General features: G+C 46.6%; 1 protein-coding gene across 1 annotated transcript in view; it reads right to left on the bottom strand.

Moving 5' to 3' along the window:
• XPO7 (exportin 7) overlaps positions 1-26,611 on the bottom strand; it is a 55,162-nt gene extending 28,551 nt beyond the window's left edge. Inside the window, exons 1-11 of the mRNA XM_028741245.2 lie at positions 26,358-26,611; positions 14,338-14,484; positions 13,058-13,151; positions 8,529-8,695; positions 8,053-8,118; positions 7,217-7,321; positions 5,416-5,581; positions 3,441-3,514; positions 3,089-3,208; positions 1,641-1,787; positions 461-633 (exon numbers count right to left, since the gene is read on the bottom strand). Coding sequence (XP_028597078.1) covers positions 461-633; positions 1,641-1,787; positions 3,089-3,208; positions 3,441-3,514; positions 5,416-5,581; positions 7,217-7,321; positions 8,053-8,118; positions 8,529-8,695; positions 13,058-13,151; positions 14,338-14,484; positions 26,358-26,375 — 1,277 coding nt within the window. The 5' untranslated portion in view covers positions 26,376-26,611. The remainder of the gene's footprint in view (positions 1-460; positions 634-1,640; positions 1,788-3,088; positions 3,209-3,440; positions 3,515-5,415; positions 5,582-7,216; positions 7,322-8,052; positions 8,119-8,528; positions 8,696-13,057; positions 13,152-14,337; positions 14,485-26,357) is intronic.
• Positions 26,612-26,939: the final 328 nt, after the last annotated feature.

Genomic DNA, 26,939 nt, shown 5'->3' with positions numbered 1-26,939 from the left:
AACACAGCACATTTTTGTGTGGTTAAGAACTCCCATGACAACTGATCAGTATTAAAATCCCCAAAGTTGTAAAGCATTTAAAAAAAAGCAAACAAACAGATGCAGCAGATAAAACCAAGTTCTTAAAGCACAGCAACCCTAAAATCACCCCAACATAGACCAGAATGAAAAAAGGCCTATGAGAGGGGGAGGGGGATCATGTGTATTTCCCTGGGAAGGATGTTGTAGGGTTAGGGGGCCACCACAAAAAAGGCGCTGCTGCTGGTACTCACCAACCTATCAGTTTTTACCAGTGCACTGGACAGCAGCCGCAGGACCAAGCTTATAGCTTGGGTAGGTACGTATGGGTACAGGGGTCCTTCAGATAACTGGGTCCTGAACTGTTTAGGTACCAACAAGGGCTTGCCCAGGCTGTTCTCCCTCCACTCCTTGAGTACCACTTTTCCCTTGGCCTCTTTACCTCAGTATGATGTGCACAGACTCCAGCCTGGAGGTGATGTAAGCTTTGGTGACTTCAGGCGTGTAAGTCTCCAGCATGTGTGGCTCTGTGGCTTTGACGTAAGGAACCGACGCTGCCAGGCGCTGCCACAGGCTCAGGAGATAGTGAACGCTGTTCGGAGCAAATTCCCAGTGCTGTAGGAACAAAGGGGAGGAAACGGAATGCCACTTGCGGGCTGGCCAGCGTCCCCCACCCCGACCCCCAGCCTTTGGGCTTAAGGGCATGGGAGCCATTCAAGCAAACAGCCGTCAACATTTGTAAGTAGAGTAACCAGCACAATGCAGATCTGTTTGGACACCTGTATGCTTCTAAAGGGGAACCTAAAGTCTGTACTTGGGACCTTGAACATCCTTATTTTTTGGGGGGGTGTTGTGCATCTCAGCACCTGAATACAACAAAGGAAGCTCCTCCATTTTCATAAAATTAAACAAGACGCTGGCCAAGGTAGCGGATTTTCTTCTATTCACCACTCCAGTTGCAACGTTTACGATAGCTTTTATTTGGTCAGAACAAGAGTAGCTTATACAGAGGCACTCCCTCACCTTAGCTTTACACATGCGCAGAAATCAAGTCACATTCTCAGAGGAAAAGCCTGCCTGCATTATCAGAGCTGGATGCCTGGTTAAGCAAGAAGAATTCAGTGTCTACTTTCTATCAAACCGGTCCAAGGCTGAGATCCCCACCCCACAAACATTACAGAAACATATAGGAAGCAGATTCTCCTAACAATATCCTTTCACACACTTTCTAAATTCCCTCACATGCAGGCTACCTAACGTCAGTACACTTCCCACACATGGGGAGAGGAGATGTTTCGAAGACTGGTGGCCCTGACAGACGGTACGCTTTGCCTTGCTGTGGTCTGAACGGCTGGAAGTGTTTTCTGCTCTTAATGAGCTAAAATGCTGTGCAGCGAGGAACAAATCAAGGCAATTCTGCATAATGACAGGGGGCACAATATTACCTTATGCACCTTATATACCCACAGCAGGTGACTCTAAGAAGGGAGCCCACCACTCCCCTCTCAGTTTCAACCTAACGAGGTCAAAGGTTGCAGTGCGATTTTGGGTGCTCTCCCCCCGCTGAAAACCCTCCCTCCGCAACACACACGCACACAGTGCCAAACCACGCAGCTTCTCACCTGCAAGCTGGTCACTGTGAAGTTGGCAATGAGGCGGATGACCTCAGGGTAGTTTTCCACTTTCACCAGCTCCCCGAGCTGGTAATTGCTTTTCAGGCGGGCCAGAAGTCGACAGAACTCATGGTAGTTGTTTGGGTCTGACAAGCTCTGGGAAAGGAACAAATTTCGAAATGGGTCATGGCAGACTAATCAGTAAACTGGATTGATTGATTGATTGATTATTTATTTAATTTGTATCCCACCCTCCATCTGAAGATCACAGGGCTCACAACATAAAAGTGTGGCACAGCACAAAAAACGTCTGCCATGGCTGGGGACTAGTGAAGGCTCGTCACTGTGGCATGCAATGAATGGGTCTACCTGAGAGTCCAGGCAACAGCAGCCCAACACTGTCGGTGGTAGGGGCTGTCATCAAGTACAGTATCCGAAACACTCATTGTTCAGGCACTAAATAACTGAGCACCTAAGACCTCTGACTCGCTCTGCAATGTTGGTGGGCATCCTACCACCGTGAACCAGCCTGGCACACTGTGCGGAGTCAACAGCTGCCCTTGTCTTCAGATGGGGCACAGAAATGTCGCTCAAACCTGTTGTGCACCAAGAATGGCAGGTAATGGGCGAGTGAAATTTATGAAGCCTGGAGTAGGCTGAGGTTCTTGTGACCTGCATCTCTTTGTAGCTTCTTATTATCTAGCAGAACAAACAGATATACAAAGAGAGACCTTGCTCCAAGTTCCTGCCTTTACCTACCACAAAAGGCACAGTCCACACACAAGAAGGAATCAGCAACTGAGGGGAAAGGTTTGCAGAAGTGGGGGGGGGGGGGCACAACGGGATGTGGTGGGAGGAAACAGATGAAGATACTGCTGGGTTGGGCCAAAGGCCCATCTAGTCCAGCATCCTCTTTTCACAATGGCCAACCAGATGTTCCAATCGGAAACCTGTGCAAGAGCACTTCCCTCTCCAGTGGTTTTCAACAACTGGAATAACAGTCCAATGAGAACAGAGCACGGTCAGTGGATATGGAAGGAGTGACTAAAAATCTGAAGAGTGAACACGGCAATAAACACACGTGTGTGCACTACAGGTTGCAGAGCTCAGCACAGAGATTTGCCAGAAAATTCTTTTGGCTCATAATGTGGCTGGTTTCAGTGTGAAGCACTCACCTACTGACGGATCTCAATCCCGGGACATTTTCTCAGTCACAGCCACTTATTTCTTTCCTCCAATTTTGCCTGCCCAAAGTTAACCACGAGTACGATGAAGCTTTGTGTTTATTCACCCTCTTAAGCTTTGCCCGGGTTGCCAGCTCGTTTACCACCTGTTGCTCAGTTCCATGGGCCTTTGGATCTCCACTGTTTCCAGGCTTCAAGAGGCAGTTTGTGACCACACACACACACACACACACACACACGGTTAACTCCCATCCACAGTTCTGACAGACTCACCTGAGGGTTTTCCAGTATTCGCTTGACACCATCAACGAGATGAGACAGGAACTTCGCTCTTTCTGCATTGTTAAATAGGGACCTACGTACAGAGGCGATTTGCACTAGACACGATAAGACCTAAAGGCAGGAGGGTGAATAAAAGGGAGAACCGTAAGTTGTCTGGGATAAAATATAAACCAAATACATACTTGCATTGGCATATAGGTTGTGGAAAGACAATGCAAACAAGCAGGTAACCATTTTGCAGAGGGAGGGAGGGAGATCAAATCCACCCTGTGAATCTTCTCAAGGGGATGTATGCCCCTGGAATGTATGCCCCTGCCCACTGAGTCAGGAATGCCACACTCACCAGAGGTGAAAACGTAGGAGGGATGGAATGGTACAGGTCAAAAAACAGCTGTAAAGTTGAGGAATCTAGAAAGGCTGGAAGAAACAAACGACACATCACTGTCGATACCCAAACTCTGGCAAAGTGGTTCAACCAGCACTCGTGACTATCTCAGGCCTTCAACTTTGCTCAGCGCAGCATCCCTACCAACACCCTTGGCGCTGACGGGTTTTTCATCATCATTATGATCATTATAAGATTCCTGCATTAGAGGGTGTTGGACTAGATGGCCCTAATCCCCACTCTCAACGGCTTTTAAAGATGCTGAAAGACCTCAGGACATCCTTGAGTGGTCCTTCTCATGTCACATATAACTTCCCTGCGTATGGCATGCTTTCCCTAGGGAAGCTCGCCTGCCACCTTTGTTACATCTCTTCAGGCAAAAACATTCCTCTACTCCCAGACCTTTGCCTAATTAAACAAACCATGGCCTTTTAAACTGTGCGTGTTTTTGGTTTGTTACTGTGGTGTGTATTTCTGTGTTTTTCTATTGTAAACTGCCCTGTGATCCTCGGATGAAGACGGTATAGAAATTTTAAACATCACCGCCCACCCAGAGCTGAGACTGGAAACACAGAGCTTTCAGACTTCAATACAGTCATACCTCATGTAATGTTTGCTTCATGTTACGTTTTTCAGGTTGCGTCCCGCAGCGACCCAGAAGTACTGGAATGGGTTACTTCCAGGTTTCACTGCTCGTGCATGCGCAGTAGCACTAAATTGCACTTTGCGCATGCACAGTAGCACTAAATCATGCCACACACCTGCGCAGACACAGTGCTTCAAGTTGCGGGCTTTTCATGTTGCAAACGGGCCTCCAGAACGGATTCCGTTCACAGCCAGAGGTACCACTGTACAAACATTAAGAAAATTCTCTAATATGCAGCCGCTGCTGTTGAATGAACCTAGCATGCAGAAGCAAACTGTTTTCTTTCTAAGACAACAACAAAAAGAAAACCAATGTTATTTGCAGAAAGTTTCTGCTGAAAGATTCCCCCCACCCCATGCTGGTTCCCCATTGAGGGAGGCAGTCATTCTGGAGATAATTTTTTTAATTGGCATGAACCGAGCAGCAACTATCAAGTACAGCCTTGTGTAAAAGTGCCGTCTTATGCTTCTTGTTTTCAAAGCTTCTACTAAACCAGCCTTCTTCAACCTGGTGCATTCAATAAGTTTTGGACTACAACTCCCATCAACCCCAGCATGTGGGGCTGTGCTCCCAACACTGCCCCCACTACACCGCTGGCTAGTTGCGACCAATGCGAGTTTCAGTCCAAAACTGAGGCACCAGGATGGTAAAGTCTAAACTAAACATCCATTCGTTCACCACATGCAAGGGAAAGAGGACAGGGAGGGAAGATGAAAGTAAGTACAGTGGTACCTCTGGATACGAACGGGATCTGTTCCAGAGCCCCGTTCGCATCCTGAAGTAAACGCAACCGTGTCTGCGCGTTGCTGCTTCCGACTGTCTGCGCATGCGCGAGAGATGAAACCCGGAAGTAACGCGTTCTGTTACTTCTGGGTCGCCGTGGAGCGCAATCCAAAAGTACTCAACCTGAAGCAACTTCAAACCGAGGTATGACTGTATTTTAAAAAAATCAAAACTCAGGCACCAATTTCTAGACATTTTACAACTCATCTTTATCCATACAAGCTACAGCGTGGAGCATTCAAAGCACTTCACTTGTGCCAACTTGGTGCCCTCTGGATGAACGAATTAAGTTATTAACCCGAGGTACCACTGTACAACTCTCAACAGCCCTAGCACAGGAATACTTGAATTGGGGATCTGTCAGCACTCTGGTCACTCAGAGAGGATGGGAAGACTGCGCACAGCTTGCAAAGTCACACCTGCTACTGATCAAGTTCCCCTCACATAGCTCACCTCCCAAGGATTCTCACGGCTGGGCCAGAGCAGGGAAGAAAGGCGCTTTACCTGATCTCCAGCTGGTGGGGATCTGCACGGTGCAAAGGTCATCTGAGGACTCATCTGTGGATGTACCAATGAAGTCGAAGTTTAGGCAGTTGTGTGTGAGCTTGAGAAGCTGCATGAGGAGGCCGTGCTGGCTTTCATCGTTCAGGTTCAGGTTTTTCCCTGAAGCCTACCAGAAGAAGAAAAATAGAATGGGAAACCACATCTGTTAATGGGCAGAGTTCAAGACAGCTGCCAAGCCTAAAGGCAAAGGGAATCCTGGAGTGGGAAAGCAAAAAGGTTTCATCTCAGGGCTCCCCTACCAGAAACGCTGGAATGCCCCAATCTTACAGTAAAAGAAAAAGTGGAGCTTTATTTCCTGTGGAGCTCGGTTTTAATAAATAATAATGATGTTTTTATTTATTTATACCCGGCCCATCTGGTTGGGTTTTATATCCAACACATATAAAAACATAATAAAACACTGAACACTAATAATAACAATCTGATCCAATATAAAAAGTCACAATAACTTTAAAATAAACAACTTAAATAAAGCAATAGTCAATAACCTATTGGAATTTAATAGTAAACAGTAAAATTAAACATCAGCAAATAATAGACAGATTACACTTATCAATTACAATAAAGAATTACTAATCTATAATAAAGATAACGGCAAGTCTCAGTGCATAAAATACTACAAAACATACAAAACCATGTAAAGGGGCATGACTTTTATTCAGTGCCTACCCTCAATTTTCTGCTGCTTTACTTTTGTTATTTACAGTGGTACCTTGGGTTACAGACGCTTCAGGTTACAGACTCCGCTAACCCAGAAATAGTACCTCGGGTTAAGAACTTTGCTTCAGGATGAGAACAGAAATCGCACGGCAGCAGCGCAAGGGCCCATTAGCTAAACTGGTACCTCAGGTTAAGAATAGTTTCAGGTTAAGAACAGACCTCCAGAACAAATTAAGTGCTTAACCTGAGGTACCACTGTACTGCATTCACACATCACATTTTTCTCCAAGGTGGTGTACACGATTCTCCCCTTCCTCATTTAACCCCCACAACAAGCCAGTGACGTAGGCGAGGCTCAGAGTGTATGATTGGCCCAAAGTCACCCAGTGAGCTTCATGGCCGAGTGGGGATTTGAACCCAACACTGCTTCTTCTCCTCTCATACTGTATCACAGTGTGGTATGCTGGCTTGACAACCACGGACAGAAAGTCTTTACAGAGGGTGGTGAACACAGCATATGATATCATGGGCTGTTCCCTGAGCCCGCTAGATGACATCACAAGGGATCGTTGCCTTAGGAGAGCGAGAAAAATTCTCAGGACAATTCATACCCTGACCAGCACCTCTTTAATCTTCTACCCTCGGGCAGGAGATATGGAAGTATAATCAGTCGTACCAACAGGCTAAAAAACAGTTTCTATCCGTGGGCTGCTGAACGGAAAATAATATAGTGCAACTGACTTTCAGGGTTGGTGTGTTGTGCGACAAGCACACAGAGTGCAATGAGATTGAGTGTGGGGGGGGGGGGAAGGGAGGCTCGGTTAATTTCATTGTACACAGATTGTACATTAGAAATAAAGGTATTATTATTACTATTACTATTACTATTATTATTATTATTATTTAGTTCCCTTTTCAGGACAGCTAAATTTCTCGTCAATACAGCTCAGCTAATTTAAAACCACACAGGCATTTGCTTGATACAGCATTCTTCACAGAAGCAATTTCAGGGTCCTAAACCCACAGCTAGAAGAAAACACTGTCCATGGTTCCATCCCCCCAAATGTTGTTCTCACATCACCTGTTTTAGTAAATTGCACGAGAGAGTGAAAATATCAAACAAAGATGAATCTCGGAATGAAGAGGCTATTTTCCTGTGCTTGGTCAGTGGGTGTGTAGTGTCTGCCTGGGTGGGGTGGGGAGCAGGGAAGGAGAGACAGAGAGAGAGAAAAAGAGATCATTAGAACTCAAGTGTCTGTTAAAGAGTGCAGAGTCAAACTAACCATCTCAATAAAGGAAAAACACAAAACAGCAGAACACCCCATATACTGCCCTCTGCCAGTAAATAAAGCATGCTAACCACCTAGAGCACTAATTTCATAGAACTCAAGGGTTTGAAGGGAACCCAAATGCCATCTAGTCTAACAGCCTGCAACGCAGGAATACCAGCTAAGAACTTAGAAGTCCGTTCAATGATTTACAGTTCTGAAAAACAAAACTGACACAGCCTGGCAGCATTCAGGCAATGCCCAAGTTTCCAGACTGAGGTTGACTGTCTCCTTTGCTTGGGGTGCAGGCTGAGCCATCTAAATGCCGGGAAAGGAGAAGCTGGAGGAAGAGGGTGATTATCTGCAATTTTGCAAAGAGTGGCTTTGCCATTCTTACTGAAGAAATGAGGACTTTTGGCTGAGGAAGAACTCTGGGTCACCATCAATTAATGCTTTTCATAGAAAGCAGTGCCCTTCTGAGTCTCTGGATAGGGAAGAGGTGTAAACGAAGCCCGAGACAGCAGAGACTAATCTCTGGAGTGCTCAATTTCTTACCACCAAAGGACATGAAATCGGTGCATAACATACAGCAGCAATCCAAAGGAGAAGCGTTGACAATGAGTTTACTGGCGAAGGCTGAGGCACTTACTTGATTAATTTCATTTGTTAGCTGAGACAGGATTGTCACTCCTATGATGCAGTGTTCTACACTGTCCTGGAGAAGGAACAGGCAGAGTCAGATTGAATGACAAGGAAGGTCAAAGCAGCAAGATGACAAATGTTACTGCACGCGCGCGCGCGCACACACACACACACACACACACACACACAATTAAGATCCCTTGGGCAGAAGTGATTCTGTACTGTGCATTGGTGGTTTTTGGTTTTAATATTTTGGGTACTCTCTATTACTGTGTTTCATTATTTTAATTTATTGTCGCAAACCACCTTGAAGGGTTTTCCATCAGCCCCAGTGTCAAATGGCCTTGCTGGCTGGGAATTACAGTCCAAAACAGCTAGAGAGCATTAGGTTGGTGGCAACTGTCTGATGGCATCCTGGGAAGCCTCTTGGTTGAACCACTACATACGCCAAGTGGGATGGGTGGGGTGGAGGAAACGGCCAACCTGTAAAAACCTTGTGACGTCAGTTATGACGTTTCTGAAAACATATTCATCTTTCTGACAGTCAAACCAGCCCAGCTTTGTGATCCTGGCGTAGAGCTGAATTAGTGCCTGCGTAACGAAAGTTGCCAGCTTGGGTCTGGTGGCAAGGTAGTTGAGCACGTAGTTCCCTGAAAGACATGGAAACATCCAGATAAAGCAGAATGGCAAAGACAGGAGCCAAAAACTGATAAATAAAGCATCTCCTGAAGCTGACCTTTTGAAACAACCTTCCCCCCTGCTGCAGCAACACAGAAAAGCCACCACAGGGACTTGGACTAGATAGCCCTTGATGTCCATTCCCTCTCTGCAATTCTATGCTTCTATAGCTGTGCCTGTTGGGTGTCCCTGGTGACTACATAATATCAAACCAAGGAGTAAGTGGGACATTTATTGTAATTTCTACACAGGCATGCGGGACACGGGTGGCGCTGTGGGTTAAACCACAAGAGCTGAGGACTTGCCGATCAGAAGGTCGGCGGTTCGAATCCCCGCAACGGGGTGAGCTCCCGTTGCTCGGTCCCTGCTCCTGCCAACCTAGCAGTTTGAAAGCTGTCAAAGTGCAAGTAGATAAATAGGTAGCGCTCCGGCGGGAAGGTAAACGGCATTTCTGTGCGTTGCTCTGGTTCGCCAGAAGCGGCTTAGTCATGCTGGCTACATGACCCGGAAGCTGTACGCCGGCTCCCTCAGCCAGTAAAGCAAGATGAGCGCCGCAACCCCTAGTCGGCCACGACTGGACCTAAAGGTCAGGGGCCCCTTTACCTTTTTACACAGGCATGCACATGCTACTTGCTATATGTTGAGGACCCCACACCACATATGGAATGCGCTGGGAAAGGAAATGGTGAGGGGGGAAACATCTGGCTCTGGAAAGTTACTCTATCTTCCTACAGTAACCTCAAAGCAAGTTTCTTGAGGAAAGACTTGCTCAGGGTGACGCATAAATACACTGGTTAGTATTCAACTAACCTCCGACCCACCGACATTCATGGACCTCACTTAATCATGTTCATTAATTTCGGTGGATCTATACACTTGAGCAAAACTTAGTTGAATACCACCCATTTATGTTTAGGTTACTACAAAGAGTTCCCTACGTATGGCTGCCTTTGAAAAGGGCTCAGAGGCTACAATTGTTCCACAATGCCGCGGCCAGGCTGCTGAAGAGGGGCTGCCTAGACAAAGCGTGCCGCCGCCTTACTGACACAGCCAAGCTGACTTCCCAAGTTGCTTCTGGGCCTAATTCAAAGTGCTGGCAATGACTTTGAAAGCCTTTTATGATTTGGGACCAGAATTTCCGAAGGATAACCTTTTCCTGTGTGGACCTGCCCACCTGCTGACGAGTGTCAGAGGCCCTGCTGTTAGTATCAACTGCCCCAGGGATATGTTTAGTTGGGACCAAGGAGAGTGGGGCTTCGGCCTGGTTGCTTCTCTGTGAGTGGCTCTGCAATTCCTCCACAAGGGACACTCATCTTGCCCCCTCTAGCGGCCTTCCATGGGATGAACATAATCTTCCTTTTCAGGAAGGCTTTTGGGCTATAAAGGGTTGGTCCCTTTTTGAAGTACAGCCATACCTTGGGTTACAGATACTTTGGGTTGCGCGATTTCGTGTTGCGCACCGTGCCGAACCCGGAAGTACCGGAACGGGTTACTTCCGGGTTTCGGCGCTTGCGCAGAAGCGCCGAATTGAGACCCATGCATGCGCAGACGCATGGGTCACGGGTTGCGAACGTGCCTCCTATACGGATCATGTTCGCAACCCGAGCATCCACTGTACAGTTGTACCTTGGAAATCGATCAGAATCCGTTCCAAAAGTCCATTCGACTTCCAAAATGTTTGGAAACCAAAGCACGGCTTCTGACTGGCTGCAGGAAGCTCCTGCAGGCAACAGGAAATCCCATTGGCTGTTCGGCTTCCAAAAATAGTTTGCAAACAGGAACAGTCACTTCCAGGTTTGCGGTGTTCGGGAGCCAAAACGTTCGAGAACTAAGCTGTTCGAAAACCAAGATATGACTGTACTTGTGCATATTTAACTTGTGTGATTTCAACCTCACGTAGTTGAAGGCTGCCTGGTTGAAACTTAGCAAGTTACATGCAAGCAAGGGCAGAGAGCTTTAAAGCGCTTTTAGTGCTGCGTCCACTTGGGAGTTTCCAAGCACAGATTTTAAGCTCTCCCCCTTGCTTGTGGGGTAAGGCCCTCTTGGCACATTGGTTCTGGGATGATGCTCTTGCGAGATCTCGTGGGGACATCAGAGTTCCTACGAGATTTTGTGCAAGCATCTTTAGCCTGCTGGAGTTAGTGCACTAAGTAGCCCTTGCCCTCCAAGCAAGGAAGAGAGTTTAAAAGCTATTTTTCTGCCAGGTCCACTTGGGTCACTATGTGCTTGTGGGGGTAAGGGTTCAAAGGGCTTGGGCATATACAATTTTTGAGTATATGTGGAACCCTAGGAATTGAGCCTCCACGTAAGATGCAATTGTACTGTACGTAATTGTTGTGGTTAAATTATTTTCAAATGGCTGCTTGTGTTTCTAGGCTGTTTAAACACTGTATGGGTGGCTTATTGGACTTAATAATACAGTGGTGCCCCGCAAGACGAATGCCTCGCAAGACGGAAAACCCGCTAGACGAAAGGGTTTTCCGTTTTGGAGGCGCTTCGCAAGACGAATTTCCCTATGGGCTTGCTTCGCAAGATGAAAATGTCTTGTGAGTCTTGCCATTTCTTCCCCGCTTCCCCCCCCTTTTCTAAGCCGCTAAGCCGTTAATAGCCTTTTAGCAGCTTAGCCGCTAATCCTTTAATAGCCGCTAAGCCGCTAATAGCGCTAATCCGCTTAGCCGCTAATGGGGTTGCTTCGCAAGACGAAAAAACCGCTAGACGAAGAGAATCGCGGAACGGATTCTTTTCGTCTTGCGAGGCACCACTGTAGTTAACCATTTTAAAAAGTTTGACAAGTGATTGTTTCAGTTTACATTAGCAGGTTGCATTGGGGCTTCTTCAGGGAAGGAAAGGTAAACGTGTTTTAAAGAATTAATGTAATAAGACAAAGCCAGCCCATAACTCCTTTGAAAAAACATGCCACATGCAATTGTAGTTTTGACAAAATGCATCCTGAAGTATGGAAGATTTAAAATAATTGGCCTTATATATGATCTTGGCAGCACAAATGGTAATTGCAACTCAATGGAAAACAGCCCAATTTTTTTCGGTGAACACTTGGTACCACTCACTCTGGCATATAGCTATAATAGGAGAAAATTATGCATAATTTGAGGTTTCGATAAGGACTAGAACCTCCAGACACTTATTATATAATTTGGCATTTTTTTATAACATATACAGGGGAATTGTCATTTTCAAGACAACACTTGTCACAAGCCTGACATATCTGGAACTATACTTGATAATACTGAGAAGGCTGATATTCTTTACTTACTTTGTTATTTTAATTTATGTGCAACTTTGCCAAAAAGGTCACATACTAGCAGCATGGTGATTAAGCATCGTGCCACTAAATGACTGAATAGTTGTTACAGCTACTGAAGGCTAGCATTCAAAAAATGTATAGAGCACTCTCGAAAGTTTAAAAAGTGAAAGGTAGCTGCATTGGTCTATAATAAAAACTCCAAAATCCAGTTTGGCAATACTGTTATTAGGACCAGCCAGTTGTCACAGGACTGTGCCAAGCATAATCGACTGAACTCCATGAACGACTCTCCAGAACTCTTCATCGGATAAGATGCTACACAGATCACGGGATAAAATGCATAAATCAGGCTTTTGTTGAGACACCAATGTCAGCTTCCTTTCTCGGCCCCAAGCCAGAAATTAAAGCTGAATAAGTCCCTCCCAAGTGCTACACTTAGCAGGTTACACACTTCAGATTTGGGGATGATGTAACATTGGCTGACCCCTCTCTCAGATAAACTGAAGTTTAGATGTTCTGCTTGGGAACATGCGTGCTTCATTTAAGATTTGGGAGGGGGAACCTGCAGCCTTCCAGATGCTGCTATACTACAACAAACCCCATCATCCCTGACCATTGGGATCAATGGAGCCGATGGGAACTGTAGTACAAGAACATTTGGAGGGCCACAGGTTTATCACCACTGGTTTGGATTACACCCCCAACGTCAGTTTCTCAGTGATGAGGAGCAGCCATTGTTTCTTTATCCCAGAATCCTAGGTATGCAACCTAGTATCTGCAACACCCGGGAGAGACTTATTCAGCTAGTCACCACTATCTTGGACCTGGGCCTACAAGCTGATCTTAATGCTACAACATCAGCCTTGTGCTTGTACCTTTTTCCCTCCCCTGTGAAACATCTTGTTTGATGAAAAGCTCGGGAGAACTCAAAAGCTTGCTGCACGTTTTTGATATTTTGGTTTGCCCAACTGTAGATTTTGGCGTCCTCTTTTAATACCATGGGCATCTTATAAACTCCTCATGTAATTGATTTCGATCTTGGGCATGCTGGCTCTCTTCTTCTACTTACGTATATCTATTCGCTGTTCCAAGGGCAAAGGGTTGTTTGTGCGTGACACCAGTTTCGTAAGGCATGTAGCTGCCAATAGCTGGGAGTAAGACGACTGTAAAACACAAACAGAAAGCAAATGGTTAAATTGTAGGCAAAAACAGGACAGGACAAAGCTTCCCAAGTGATTGTCAAAGGTCAAGGATGTAAGTATGTTCACACTGGTGATGCAGTTTTGAGGCATGAACTGGGAGCCGGTCAGCAATAACTTACAATATGTCAGTGAAGTAAACTCTGTATTCGAAGAAATGAAAGCAGCTCAGGCCTAGTGAACACAGCAAATCTTCCCAGTAGGCCTTGTCCCAATGAGGCAGTAGTGAGGACTGCAGGTCCCCACCTTCCCACAGCTCTCTAAATCTCCTCTCCCCCCCGCCATGTCCTTCCCAAGCAACTTGAGACTTCTTTGCGTTGTCTGTCCTTGCTCCACCCTCTTCATACCTCTATGGGTTCTAGGAGACCAGGGCAGAAGACTCCCTGCCTCATCTGTGTGTCTTAGTCCCCCTCCTCTCCAGCCTCCGCTTCTGCTTGATTCTGGACTGCTCTCTGCCACAGCTTCTTCCTGTTCACTAAACAGTGAATATTCTTCAGCTTCCGACACCTCCTCCTCCTAGTCCGCTCCCTCTTCTCCCTCTGACCATTCAATGTCCTCCCACCACCAATCCCGTGTCTCTGAGCCCTCTCTTTCCTTGGGGGTACCCCAGCTGGTGCCTTCCACCATTCCTCTGCATTCAGCCAGTCCATGACAGATAGGAGGGTCTGATCCTCAGATGCATTCACAGGAAATACTATCGTGTATACTGGAGGAAAGAGTGTGTAAGAAGAGCACAAGGATTTATCACAGGAGGTGTTCAAGGCTAACAACCGTGGAAGTCTGCTGGAGGTGTCTGAATTCTCATGCTGGTCTGCAATGAATCTTATGAACGACAAGCAGATCCAAGAGTGGACCACATTAATTCTGAAATAGTTCCACTCAACATCTTTTAGAGTGCTTTAGAAGTATTTTAAATAGAAAGCCCTGAGAAAGGGCCAAGGTGTTCTGTGCAAATTACTCCAAAAGAAAGCAGAAGAAGACCCAATAGTGATCAGTTCTCAAATTCATGGCTGTAAGCAGAGCAGAGGAGAGAACACACCAGCAGGACCCCTGCAGTGCTTTTCTGTACCCAGGCATGAGCACAGGCCAATACCCAGAGAACACCTTAGGTGGTTTGAAAGCAGGGTGGTGGGTTTCTCTGCCTACGTACACTCCCTCTTTCAAGGAGAAGCTGGCACTTGTTCAAGCAGTCCGGACTGTTGGTAAACTCAACCAAGGCTTTCTCCGCCTGGAGCCGTGTTGTGGTGTCGGTTGTCTCATACAGTTGCTTGCACAGGTTCTCTAGCTGGGCTAGACTCTGTAACAAACCAAAGAGGAGAGCTTGATTATTTTATTTTATATTTCTGGTGGGACTTCCTTTAAGGGCACCTGCTGGTAAAAATGCAGCCATGGGGAAGCGAAACACAAATCTTGAAACCCTGACATTTTGCTTGGGGATGAAAACCACACTCTAAAAGAACTGTGTTGCCACCTTATAGGAAGCAAACACCAGATTTTCATTCTCCTATTCCAGCCCTTTGAAAGTACAGTGGTACCTCTACTTACATTCACTTCCGGTTACGTATCCTTCGGGATATGGATGTGGCAAATCCGGAAATATTTTTCCGGGTTTCGCTGCAAGCACATGCGCAGAAGTGGTCCCTCTGGTTGCGGAAACCTCAGGATCCGACCAAAGCTCTGGAACGGATTCCGTCTGCAATCCGAGGTACCACTGTAATAGCAATTCAAAGGGAAACCTGGAAGGAACCCTGTTTCCAAACTCACTTAGCCCAGAGGCTCTGCTAAATACCACCACCACATTAAATACCAGCTCCGTCCTGGGATCAGGACTTCCAAGGCCTCCAGTTCACTGGGCTCCTTTAGGTAGTTCTGCCAACCATGTTTGTAGGCCTTGACACACAATCTGAACCTGAATAAGCCAAATATTTAATTTGTGCAAGTTGTTTAAAAAAATGGAGAATTGTGTCTAAGCACTGAGGCTTCACAGTTCTCATTCTACTAATTCACTGCATTTGACCATTTTTAGATAGTCATTTACCATTTAATTTTTCAAGGCTTTATCATGACAGTGAAGTAACAATCCAGTAGAAAATATGAAATTAAATAAAGGGGAGGAAAGTACCAAGCTCCCTCCACATCCAGGGTTCACCATTACCTCATAAAATAAGGTACATTCTCAAGTACACATTGATTTAGATGTTACACCAAAAGCCAACCTGATACAGAGAGAGTACAAGACAAATGTTATGAATACCAAGCAACTCTACATTTCATCAGGATTTGCCACCGCCATGATTGGCCTGTCATGTTAAATAACAAATGGCCACCTAACGGAGGCAAAATCCATAGGCTTAGGTGAACCCCAAGATACCCTCAATTTATAACTTCATTTCTCAGAAATGAGAATAAACTTTACTTTGTTGAATCAAATGATTAAAGAAAAACCAGGATTCCTTCCAGCCCTGCAATATGGTCAAACAAGCAGTTATGAACAACAAAAAAAGTGTTTTATATATTAAGTCCATATCTGATTTATCAGAAATTGATAGAAGACACAGTTTGGGGTCTAAAGGCACCAGCACACCTATTATTTCAGAAAAGTCCTTCATGACCTCTACCCAAAAGTTGTGCACACACTTGTAAGATGCCACATGTGTGAACAGGGTCTTTTTTTGTTACATCTCCTCCAATACACAGGAGAACTGACTCTAGTTACATGTAAAGAACTATTGATGGGCTATTTTAAAAAGATTTTTCTTGGATATTTGCGGAGGCAGATTTAAATGGGGGAGCAAGACATGGTTTCCTCCACTGCACATTATCCACTGCTCTTCTAAGATCCGTCTCCCAAACAGGTTTAAAAGAAAAGATGGGAGAAAACAACAAAGAGTGTATAAAAGAGACAAGTTCTCTACCTTTAAGGAAATGATTGGCAATGGAATCAACGTGGTTCTCTTCTCCATGTATGTTGTGGAACACAGTTTCCTTAGTGATTCCCAAAATCTAATTCACATTATGTTGCACAATACTATTTATAAACTTTATGCCCATGAGGAAATAAATCATCTAAGGCAGGCGTGGGCAAAGTCCGTTTCGGGGGCCTAATTCAGCCCGTCGGTTGGTTTAATCTGGAAATAACAACTTCAATCCTAAAAAAAGGCCCTTTGGTCAGCCCTCGCGGCCCTTCACTTCATCAAATCTGGCCCTCTTTGAAAAAAATTTGGACACCGCTGATCTAAGATATTTGAAGATCAACGGCCTGGAATGCAAAAGTACTTCAAACATGCCAAGATTTACTATGACTGAGGAATTCTAACATCTGTTGATATCAACAAATGAGAATTTCCAACACACGTTGGTTCTGTACATTAAACATCAAGAGTGCCAAGAATGATTGGTACATTATACAGGGTTGTCTGCTACAGAGAAAAAGGGCGTATGTTGTTTCTATATATGCACCAGCATTTGGGTCTATTTCACTCTCTAACACCCATCCTCATTATGTGCTTACATTTCATTTGTAACAGCAATCCTCAATGTTAATTCCCAGGAGCCTGACACTTTAAAAGTCTAGACATTTTTTCAAAATGTGCTCAATTCCTGAAGCTGCACAGCATAAATTTATTTCTGAAATGCTGGTTCTGAAAGCCAGGGGATGAAAAACCAAATGCCTTGTATTGTCTGGGGTTTTATGCAGATGTCAACCAGTTTTTGTTCCAAGGCATCAACAAGCAGTGCTAGAAGACTCCCCTGTGCCCTGCCCACTATTTATTTTGCATTGACATCCCAAAACATGGCAGACTCGGCAGGTCTGTCACATCTTGAGACAAGTAGCCGAGCTCAGGAGGATTTTGAGGAACTAACAGCACAGAAAAAGGTCAATGCCTCATACTGGGAAGGACGGCTGGAGAAGCCTTCAAGACTGCATGTGCGTTGGAATGTGGAATCTCCACACAGGCAGCAAAATTAACTCTGGGATTCCACCAGTTGAGAGCTGAGATAGGCAGCTAGAAGCCAGGTCTAGAAGCAAAGCAAGACACGGAAAACAGCGGGAGAGGGAATATGCATATGCTGCCACGAGCCAATTAATAAGTTAGGCTTCAGATGGCATGCCACTGGCATTCAGAAGCATTGCAGCCTCCAGATGTTCAACAGCTGGATGCAGCAATGCTTCCAAGTACCAGTTGCCGGCAACCACAGGAGGGGAGAGTGCTCTTGTGGGAGAATCCTGCTTGTGGCTTCCCATGGGCATCTGGCCAGCCACTGTGAGAACCCAGAGAACTCCACTAACCCAGAAATAGTACCTCGGGTTAAGAACTTTGCTTCAGGATGAGAACAGAAATTGTGCGGCGGTGGCAGCGGGAGGCCCCTTTATCTAAAGTGGTACCTCAGGTTAAGAACAGACCTCCAGAACGAATTAAGTTCTTAACCCGAGGTACCACTGTGCGCACCGACCCCTCTCACTCTCCAGGCTTCAGGAAGCTATCAGCAAGCCTGGGGAGCCCGCGGAAGTTCCCGCAGGGCTCCCTAGGCTGCGGGTAGCAGCCTGCTGCTCGGTGCGCGGGCGCCCTGAAGCAGAGCGCCCCGCGCGCCGGGCAGAAATCCGCAGCCTGGGGAGTCCTGCGGGAGTTCCGCAGGGCTCCCTAGGCTACGGATAGCAACCTGCTGCACAGAGCGCGGGGAGCGCTGAAGCAGAGTGCCCCGCGCTTCGGGCAGACATCGGGCAGCCCCACAAGCTCGGGGGAAAGTGGGGAGGCGCAGCGCCGCCATCCTGCTGTTCCCCGACCTGGTTTGGATTCCCCGACCTGGTTTGGGGGAAGAAATAAAGGAATTTCCCCCCCTTTATTTCCCCCCCAAAAAACTAGGTGCGTCCTATGGGCCGGTGCGTTCTATGGGACAAAAAATACGGTAAATCTCTCAGTTGCAAAAACCATCTGCATCTTTCTGCATTCATTATTTGAAGAATGAGGGCAGCGGATATGGAACTCTTATTATTATTATTATTATTATTATTATTATTATTGAATTCTTAGACTGCCTTTTAGGTATAACCATCACAATGTGGCTTATGTACATCTACACAAAAAGTTCTAAAATAAACTACTTAACACTAGATGGCCAGATCACACTATTAAAAACCCCAATGAAACCATACAGAACAAACTGCAATGCTGAGAGCCACAGAAAAACTCAGTTTGTGGCCACTTAAAAAGACTGATTAATTCAAACACACTCTAAGATGGTTTTTGTAGATTCTTAGGGATGGCTGTTTTCCTTTCCAAATGACAAGAGTGCAGAACATTTCAACCCCCTTGGTGCCCCATTCTGTGTCTGCCCCTCCAGCTACACCATCCTGTTCAGACTTGCCAAATGCTCATTTCCCAGCTGCCAGCCAATGAAGGCATGTGTTTGGCCAACCCAAGGGTGGGGATTATTCCTTACTATGGCTGGACAATATCAAGCCTTTGAACCTAGATAAAGTAGCATTGAGCATAGCAGCGATGCAGTGAAGGAGTCCTGTGCACACTAGATAAGGATGGAAGCATGAGACGGCGAGCAGGAGGGCACTGAAGAAGCACTAGCTGGAGTTTTTTCCAAGGTAAATCTCAAAACAAGATGTAGCAAGCACTCCACCTCCTCTTTCATAATAAAACTACAGGAGTCTGCTAGATCAGGCTAAAGGGAGCCCATCTAGTCTAGCATCTTGACCTGTTCACACAGAATTTGAGCACCAGAGCAATCTCCACTCCTATGGTAGCCAGCAACTGGAATTCATGAGCATTGTTTTCTCCAACTGTGGAGGCAGAGCTGAGCCATTTTATGAACTTCTATCATGTCACCTCTCACTCACCTTTGGTTTCAGAAGACCCTATACATACTGTAATTTCAGAAAAGTTGACCCATTTGATGCATGCTTCTCAAGGCACCAAGCCAATGGACTAAACCACCCCATGGTGCATGTTTTTTGATGTTTAATAAGAAAACAATCTCATGTCTGGTAGGTTCCCATCAATTTTTTATTTGGTACTGACAGCATACCGATATCCACTATTACTGGCTCTCTCTGTTCCTGTGAAAACAATGATCTTATTTTCTAGTCTGATTTTGGATTGAACCTCTTCATGTCCCAATGTCATATCCAACCATGTACTATGGATTTATAACAGCAACTCACCACCTAACTCTTTGTTTTGTTGTAGAGTATTTTGATTACTTCATAAAGTTAAATAAACATTTTTTTAAAAAAACAACCCTATCCTTATTGTCTAGTATGGGCAACGGCGAAATACTTTGAACGGAACCCATTAAGCCAGTAGATCCCACAGCACCCTTTCAGAGCAGGGCTTTGATCACCTCTTTTAAAAGGCGGCGACGGAGGGTTTAACTGATGGTGCCATGGGAAGTGAGACAAACTCTACTGCATACCTAGTACAGCAACCATTGTTAGAAACTGGGATAGAAAAACTAGGAGCCAAATGGCTCCTGGAACCTGGGTTGTGGGTGCCAAAACAGAATGTCTAGTCGCCATTTGGGGGAAGGGGTCGGCAACACTTTTTGTTTATTATTTTGATAAGCATGAACTAATACGCAATTCACTTAAGTGAAATACTGTTAATATCACATTTTTAACAGAAATTGTTAATACATGTTTAATTTGGTGTTTACAATAAAAATATTGGTACCATACTTCAATTTTCAAAACACTCTACTCTTTATTGGTAAACTCCTCAGCATATTGTCTATCCTTAACACATACCGTATTTCGAGGCTTCAAAATATATATGATTAAGCCAGGGGTCTGCAACCTTCAAGACAAAAAGAGCCACTTGGACTCGTTTCCGAAGGGGGAAAAAACTGGGAGCCGCAAAACCATTGTGACATTTAAAACAAATATATCTCCGGAGCCGCGATTTGACAGCGGGCAGAAAGGTGATGTCGGGACGGTGCGTGACTAACGCACGCACCGCCCCCATGCGACATCACAGCCAGTACAGAGCCTGCCACAGTGGGGAGTGTCGGGGCGCACAATGCGCCTCCTCCCCTCGCTAGTATCCGCCCCAGAGCCGCCACAAAGGTGTAAAAGAGCCACATGCGGCTCCGGAGCCGCGGGTTGCAGACCCCTGGTTTAGGCAATCCTTGAGTATCAGCCAGGCACAGAAAATGGCATGCTGACTTTTTGAGGTGCTCACAAATGCAGAATCTTTAAGTCTGAAATGCGCCCAGCGCCAGGCTTAATTCTGAAGCCTAGTGGCAACCCACAACCCACTGGGCTCATGCACCGAGTGTGAATGGAACGGTGGAGTTTGGCACCCAAATGTAAAATGCTGGTGGAACAGGGGCATATGTGAAGTCAAAGCTGATGCTTAAATGCCTCAGGTGTCTTGTAGCAACTGGATGTCAGGAAGTGGACTGGAGAGAGAACTGCACTTCTTGGGAGATGTGAAACATCAGGAAAAGCCCATCTGCTAGTGATGGGAGTGCTGACAGCAAAACTTTCGATGGCCAATTCCCGAGGACCAAAGGGTTCCCACAAGTCCCTTAGTAACTTTAACTGAGGCCAGGGTGGAGTCTAAAGCCATTCCAGAAGTTGAAGTCAGAACCAAATGGGAAACACTATATTGGTCAGGTGACTGATTTAAAAAGATGGCAGGTACTGGTAGCATGCTGAACAGTTAAGTGGGCATTGGTACTGATAAAATGTCAGGCAGTGTAGTGAAGAGTATAACAGATGTCAGTACTGCTATAGTGCAAGCAGTTATCAACAAGCAGTGTTAGAAACTCAGATGTATAATCTAATCACCGAATGGCACTTTAAAGCTCGGTTACGGTTGCCACAACTGATAACCTAGGCACTTTTTGTTTTAATAGAGTTGAGTTGTTTATTATTATTATTATTATTATTATTATTATTATTATTATTATTGCCACTTTATACTCTGGGGGTAGGGGTAGGGGGAATGCTACAGAAAGGACTGAAAAAGTGCTACTTTATGTTATGTAGATTCTCTTCCCAAAGCTCAAACGACTGAATGAAAGAAATATACACCAAGTCAGTTGTTTTATGGTAGCCATCATGATGTGTGGTGTTGGGGCTGACATCACAAGCAGTCCCATAACAGCAACACAGACAGATACACTTTCAACAGGCAGCGATACTGAAGAGAAGAAAACTCAAAAGTAGACAAGTGGGGCAGCAGTAGGGTTAGGGAAAGCCCACCTTTGCGGTACTTTTTTTGACTATCGCAGAACCTGCTGTTTGGAGAAACATTCAAATCGGACTGGGACATTCAAATGATGGCTTCAACATACTTTCCAATAACGGCAGCATCAAGCCACTCTGAGCATCTTCTGCAATGGATATGCAGAATAACAGCCCTTCCAAGTCCAAAGCAAAAGTCATGAGCACCGAGCAAAAATACAGTGGTACCTCGGGTTAGGAACTTAATTCGCTCTGGAGGTCCGTTCTTAACCTGAAACTGTTCTTAACCTGAATCACCACTTTAGCTAATGGGGCCTCCTGCTGCCGCTGCGGCACGATTTCTATTCTCATCCTGAAGCAAAGTTCTTAACCAGAGGTAACATTTCTGGGTTAGTGGAGTCTGTAACCTGAAGCGTATGTAACCTGAGGTACCACTGTACACCAACTTTCTCCCTCAGTTAACAGTGGCAGCCTTGTTTTTCAAGCCGTTACAGGGCTAGAGAATAAGCACTGATCTGCTCCTGTATCCAAACCAGCCATCCCCAACCCAGTGTCCTCCAGATGTTTTACAGTCAACTTCCCTCAGCCTTATATGGCCAAGCTGGTTGGGGCTGAAAGGAGTTGCAGTCATGGAGAGATGAAACTAGGCTGGGGAAGGCTTGCATAAAACTACACAAATTATTCCTGCACTGCAGGGGGTTGGACTAGATGACCCTCAGGATCCCTTCCAACCTAAAATTCCATGATTCTAACTTGTGGACCTCCGTGGCCTAAACAGACTACCTTTTGCCAATTCCCAGGGATTGCAAAACATAGGACTGATCAAGACCCCAGCAGGCCATAATCTGTATTGGACTGTGCTTGCCTTGATGACTTACAAGTTGCCCAGGAGTGCATTAGGGTGGGGAGAGAACATTTACACAAGATCAGAACTAAAAGAGCCATGCTATCTTGTCCAATCTCGTGCCATTCACCACCTCTACTCTGATCTGGCTATCTACTGAATCCAGATGACAGCAGTGCACCACAAACTGAGAGCAAGTACAGGGCTGTCAGACATGTGCAGAAGAACAGCTCTAGACAACATGTCATGTGCTACAGAGTGAGGCAAAAACCCTCCAAGGTAGCTATCCAATCTTACCTAGGAAGGATTATTTCAAAAGCCCAAATGTGATACCCAACAAGGCCTGCTTCCAGAAAAGTTCTGTTCAAATGCAATCCACACCAGCCAACAACATCCTGCTGTGACAGTAAATAACTCTCTCTTAGAACAATTTCTAAAAGCACCCAACTAGTTTCACCATTAAATCCCAGAAAGGAGGGCAAACAGCAGGACAGCTGAGAGAAACAGTCAGGGAGAAGGTGGTTCAAGCAGCTACTGCTCTTGATATGCAGTTGAGTTCAGAGGCATCTACCATGTGCTACATTCAGATGACAACTGGACTGAAAGTAACAAGGGCCTGTAGACTTAAAAAAACAAGACAAAATGGCTAACCTATCTGCAGGAAGAAAACTGCAACTCTCTGCACCTGTGGCAGTATTTTGAAGGGTTGCCCAAACAAAACAAGGAGAGGGAGGGGATGTTATTTATTTTTTCGATTTACAGATACCTTCTTGGGTTTTCAAATGTGATGAAAGGTTACACATTCGTGGAGGAGAGGGCTATCAATGGCTATTAGTCAGGAGGGCAGAAATGCTTCCGAATACCAGTTGCTGGAAACTGCAGGAGTGAAAAATGGTCGTGTTCAGGTTGTGCTTGCAGGTTTCCCACGGGCATCTGGTTGGCCACTGTGAGAACAAGATGCTGAACTGGATGTGATCCATCAGGCTCTTACCTGCTGGGTAACTTCCCTTCTCACGTACACATACATTATTTGTTAATCACTTCTTTTTCAATATTAAACTGGCAGGTAACACCTGGTAAACACAGGTCTCTCTCTATTGAACTGGAACTTCCTATTATCTGACTGAAGGTTGACCTGAGGAGAGGTGTGGACAGGCTTTTTGCTTGCTGGATTTACTTACAATTTTTACTAGAACCCCAAGATCTATCAATCACAGCTGGTGCAAAAAACATACACTTAAAACTGAACCCAGGAATGTGCTTTGCATTCCAGAGCTCACAGTTTTTTCCACAAAAGGGGCTCCTAGTTACCCCAAGCTTTCTCCCTTTTAGAAGCACAAATTAGGTTAGTTGTGTGTGTGTGTTGCGAGGAGGGTAATTTTGTTGCTGCTACTCTTAAACTAGGAGACAGAACTCCTTGCCAGTTTGCTGCAAACAATCCAGAGATCTATCAACCAATCCAGATTACAGCTCTGCATTTGGACTGCCATATATCCTGCAATGAAATATATCCACCCAAGCATTGGTGTGGGGATCATACACTAGACCTGTAAATAACTGCTTGCCAGGTCAACATCTTTATGCAAGGAAGGCCAGTATTTTTTCTTTTAAAAGCTGATAACTCATGTTCATTTATTCACAAGATCACCACATATAGTCAGTATGATCCAAGCAATAAAGTTCTGAATTGATTGAGACGTGTTAAATCCAAGCTGCTTGGAAGCCAACCAGAACCTGCAGTTTATCAGTGAAGCAGTGGGCTTTTTCACATTTGGTATACACCAGACTTCACTAGAGGAGGACATTCAAGATACTCCTTAATTTTAGGGTTGTGGGTTCAAGCCCCACATTAGGCAAAAGAACCCTGCATTGCAGAGGGTTGGACTAGATTACTGTTGTGTTCCCTTCCCACTCTGAAATTCTATGATTCTACTCATGCCAGTGTGGTGTAGAGGTTAGAGGGCTGGACTAGAACCCAGAAGACCAGGATTCAAATCTCCACTCGGACACAAAGCTCAGTAGGTGACCTTGAATCAGTCGCTGCCACTCAGCCTAACCTACCTCACAGGGTTGTTGTGGGGATTAAATGAGGAAGGGGAGAAACATGTACGTCACCTTGAGCTCCTTTGAGAAAAGGTGAGATAAAATACATTCATTGGAATGAATTTAAATTATCATCCCCGTTGATGGTAACTCGAAACTTTTGATAGTAGAGCGAAGTTCAATCTCTAGTTAGGGAATCAGGTGGTGGAAAAGGCATTCACTGAAGACTGCAGAGCTGCAGCAAGCTAGAGTAGACAATCCTGGGCTCAATGGACAAGAAAGCTCACCTGGTATAAAGGCAGCCTGAACAAACTTAACAGAAAACCGGATGTTTTGCCATTATGAAACTTGAGAAACTTATTTTACATTTGCGCATATGGTGTATTAAAACAAATGACTAGTGAATATATCCAAAGATTAACGTAAGAACATATAAAGAGCCTGCTGGATCAGGCCAATTGTCCATTGTGTCTTATTCTCACAGTGGACAATCAAGATGCCCAAAGGAAAGCCTGCAAGCAGGACCCAAGCACAGGGAGCACTCTTGCCTCCTGTAGTGTATTCTGAAGCATTGCTGTGCCAACTGTGAAGGCACAGTATAGACCTCATAGCCAGTGGTCATCAATAGCTGTTTCGTCTTATCTTCTTTTGAAGCCATTCAGGTTGGTGGCCATCATCGTCTCCTGTGGGAGTGAGTTCTATAGCTTAACTATTCTGCTAGAAAGAATGATCTACATACAGCCGAAGTTCACATTTAATCAGACCATTACTAATTCTTATTAGTAATGGCAAATTTAAGGAAAATGAAAAAAAGAAAAAGAAAATAAATCTATCTGGGAAATACTTGGGGCACTTCATGCATTCCAACAGACAGGTCCTCGCATTCCCACTTGGTGTCAACCATAGCCACTTGTAAATCTGAGGGGAGATGGTACACACATAGCTCCCCAGAGGAGGCTCGGTCTGCTGCTGTTCCTGGGGGCATAATTATAAGGAGTTACACAAATGCCTTTCAGAAAAGACATGTCCACCTATGATGGGTGGTGGAGGAGCGGGGAGCCATTTTTCTCTGCAATGTGCAAAGTGACCCCAAAGCATTTCATCTCCAAGAACTTTTGCACAGCCAAGTTACGAGCAAATGAACAGCTCACCCTTGTGGCACTTGGAGGTACCAAATCCAGAAGGAGCAGGCTGGGGGATGTTATGCCCAGAGCCACTGCCCTGGAGGAGCCCAAGGTCCACATCCTCCTCCAAGCGACTCCTGCAAGTTCTCCATTCTTCCCAAACCACAGCACAGTCTTGGCAAAAAGGCCACCAAGGAGTTTGGACTGACCAAAGCAGAGTTTGCAAAAGAGGAATAAAAATCCCGGCACAACGCTGCGCTACTTGGGACTAGAGAGAGGGCAGAAGGTTGTTTTTGCTATCCCTTCCGTGGAAGCCAGTGCAGCCGAGGCAAGTGACTAAGAAGTGGGCCGAGGCTAGTTGTTGGGTTTGGGGCTTCCTAGCTCTTTGGCCCCCTTCCCAAACCCAGAAAGCTGGATCAGAGGGAGCCGGAGCCCTTTCCGACTCCTCAGCATCAAACCCCAATGAAGTACCCCCGGGCCGGATCCGACCCCGCTTCTCCCGCCCGCGCCTCTTCCTCCGCCTGGCCACAGCGCTCCTCGGCGGGGCACCTGCCTTGCATGAGGGAAGCTCCCAGCCTCAGCCCTCGCCGGCATCTCCAGGTGGGGAGCCCTCCTGGAGAGCCGCTGCCTGCCAGCCAGGGGTCCTGAGCTACACGGGCCCAGGGCTCCGGCCGTGACCGGGGAGCCACGCGCCTCGAACCGCAGCCGGCCCGGCGGCCACCCTCCCACCGGCCCGGCCGCGAACTTCTCCCGGGCGCCCGTCCTCCTCCATTCCGGCGCAGGCCCAGGAGGCGCCCGCCGAGCTCGACCCGCGCGCGCTCTCCCTCACGGCCCCCAGCAGGCTAGGCCCGGCCCCCGAGTGGCCCCCGCCAGGCTAGGCCCCGAGAGCCCCCTCAGGTCTCTGGCCCGGCGGCGCGGCCTGTCCGCCCAGCCCCGCTCTCCCTCGCGCATCCCCTCACCTGCACATGATCCGCCATTTTGCTCCATTCATGTTCCGCTCCCGCCGCCGCTCTCGCTGCCGCCGCCGCCGCCGCCGCTTCTCGCCCCCTCCCACCGCAGGCGACCCAGCCAGGGCTGCCGCGCCTGCGCACTGGCGCCGGCCCTCCTCACGCACTCGGCGTCAAGCGGCGGCCTCGAGGGCTGAGAACGAACCAGGGACGCCGCCGCCGCTGCGGCCGCCGCGCGGGCTTTCGGAATGGCTCGGCTGCTCTGCGGCGGCGTAGAGGAGGGAGCCGCCGGTCGCGCCGCAGTGACGTCACCGCGCAGGACGGGGGGGGGGGAGAGAGACTGTTGCGCGCGCGCGCCGGGACGGGGCAGGGGAATGCGCGGGGTGGAATCGGACTTTGTTTACATGGCTTCTTAAAGGGGCCGCGCGTCGTGGCGCGGGGCAGGGCTCCTCCATGGAGGGCGGGGGGTAAGGAGCTAGTCTGAAACAGCCAGCCTCTGAGGGGCAGGCGCTGTGGGGGGCAGGGAGGAGGCGTCTGACGGAGCCTTCTCCAACCGGGCGCCCTTCAGGTGTTTTTGGACTACATCTCCCGTCA

This window comes from Podarcis muralis, chromosome 7, assembly GCF_964188315.1.
Source record: "Podarcis muralis chromosome 7, rPodMur119.hap1.1, whole genome shotgun sequence".
In the NCBI taxonomy this organism is placed as follows: domain Eukaryota; kingdom Metazoa; phylum Chordata; class Lepidosauria; order Squamata; family Lacertidae; genus Podarcis; species Podarcis muralis.
This window is presented reverse-complemented; position numbering and strand designations above follow the sequence as displayed.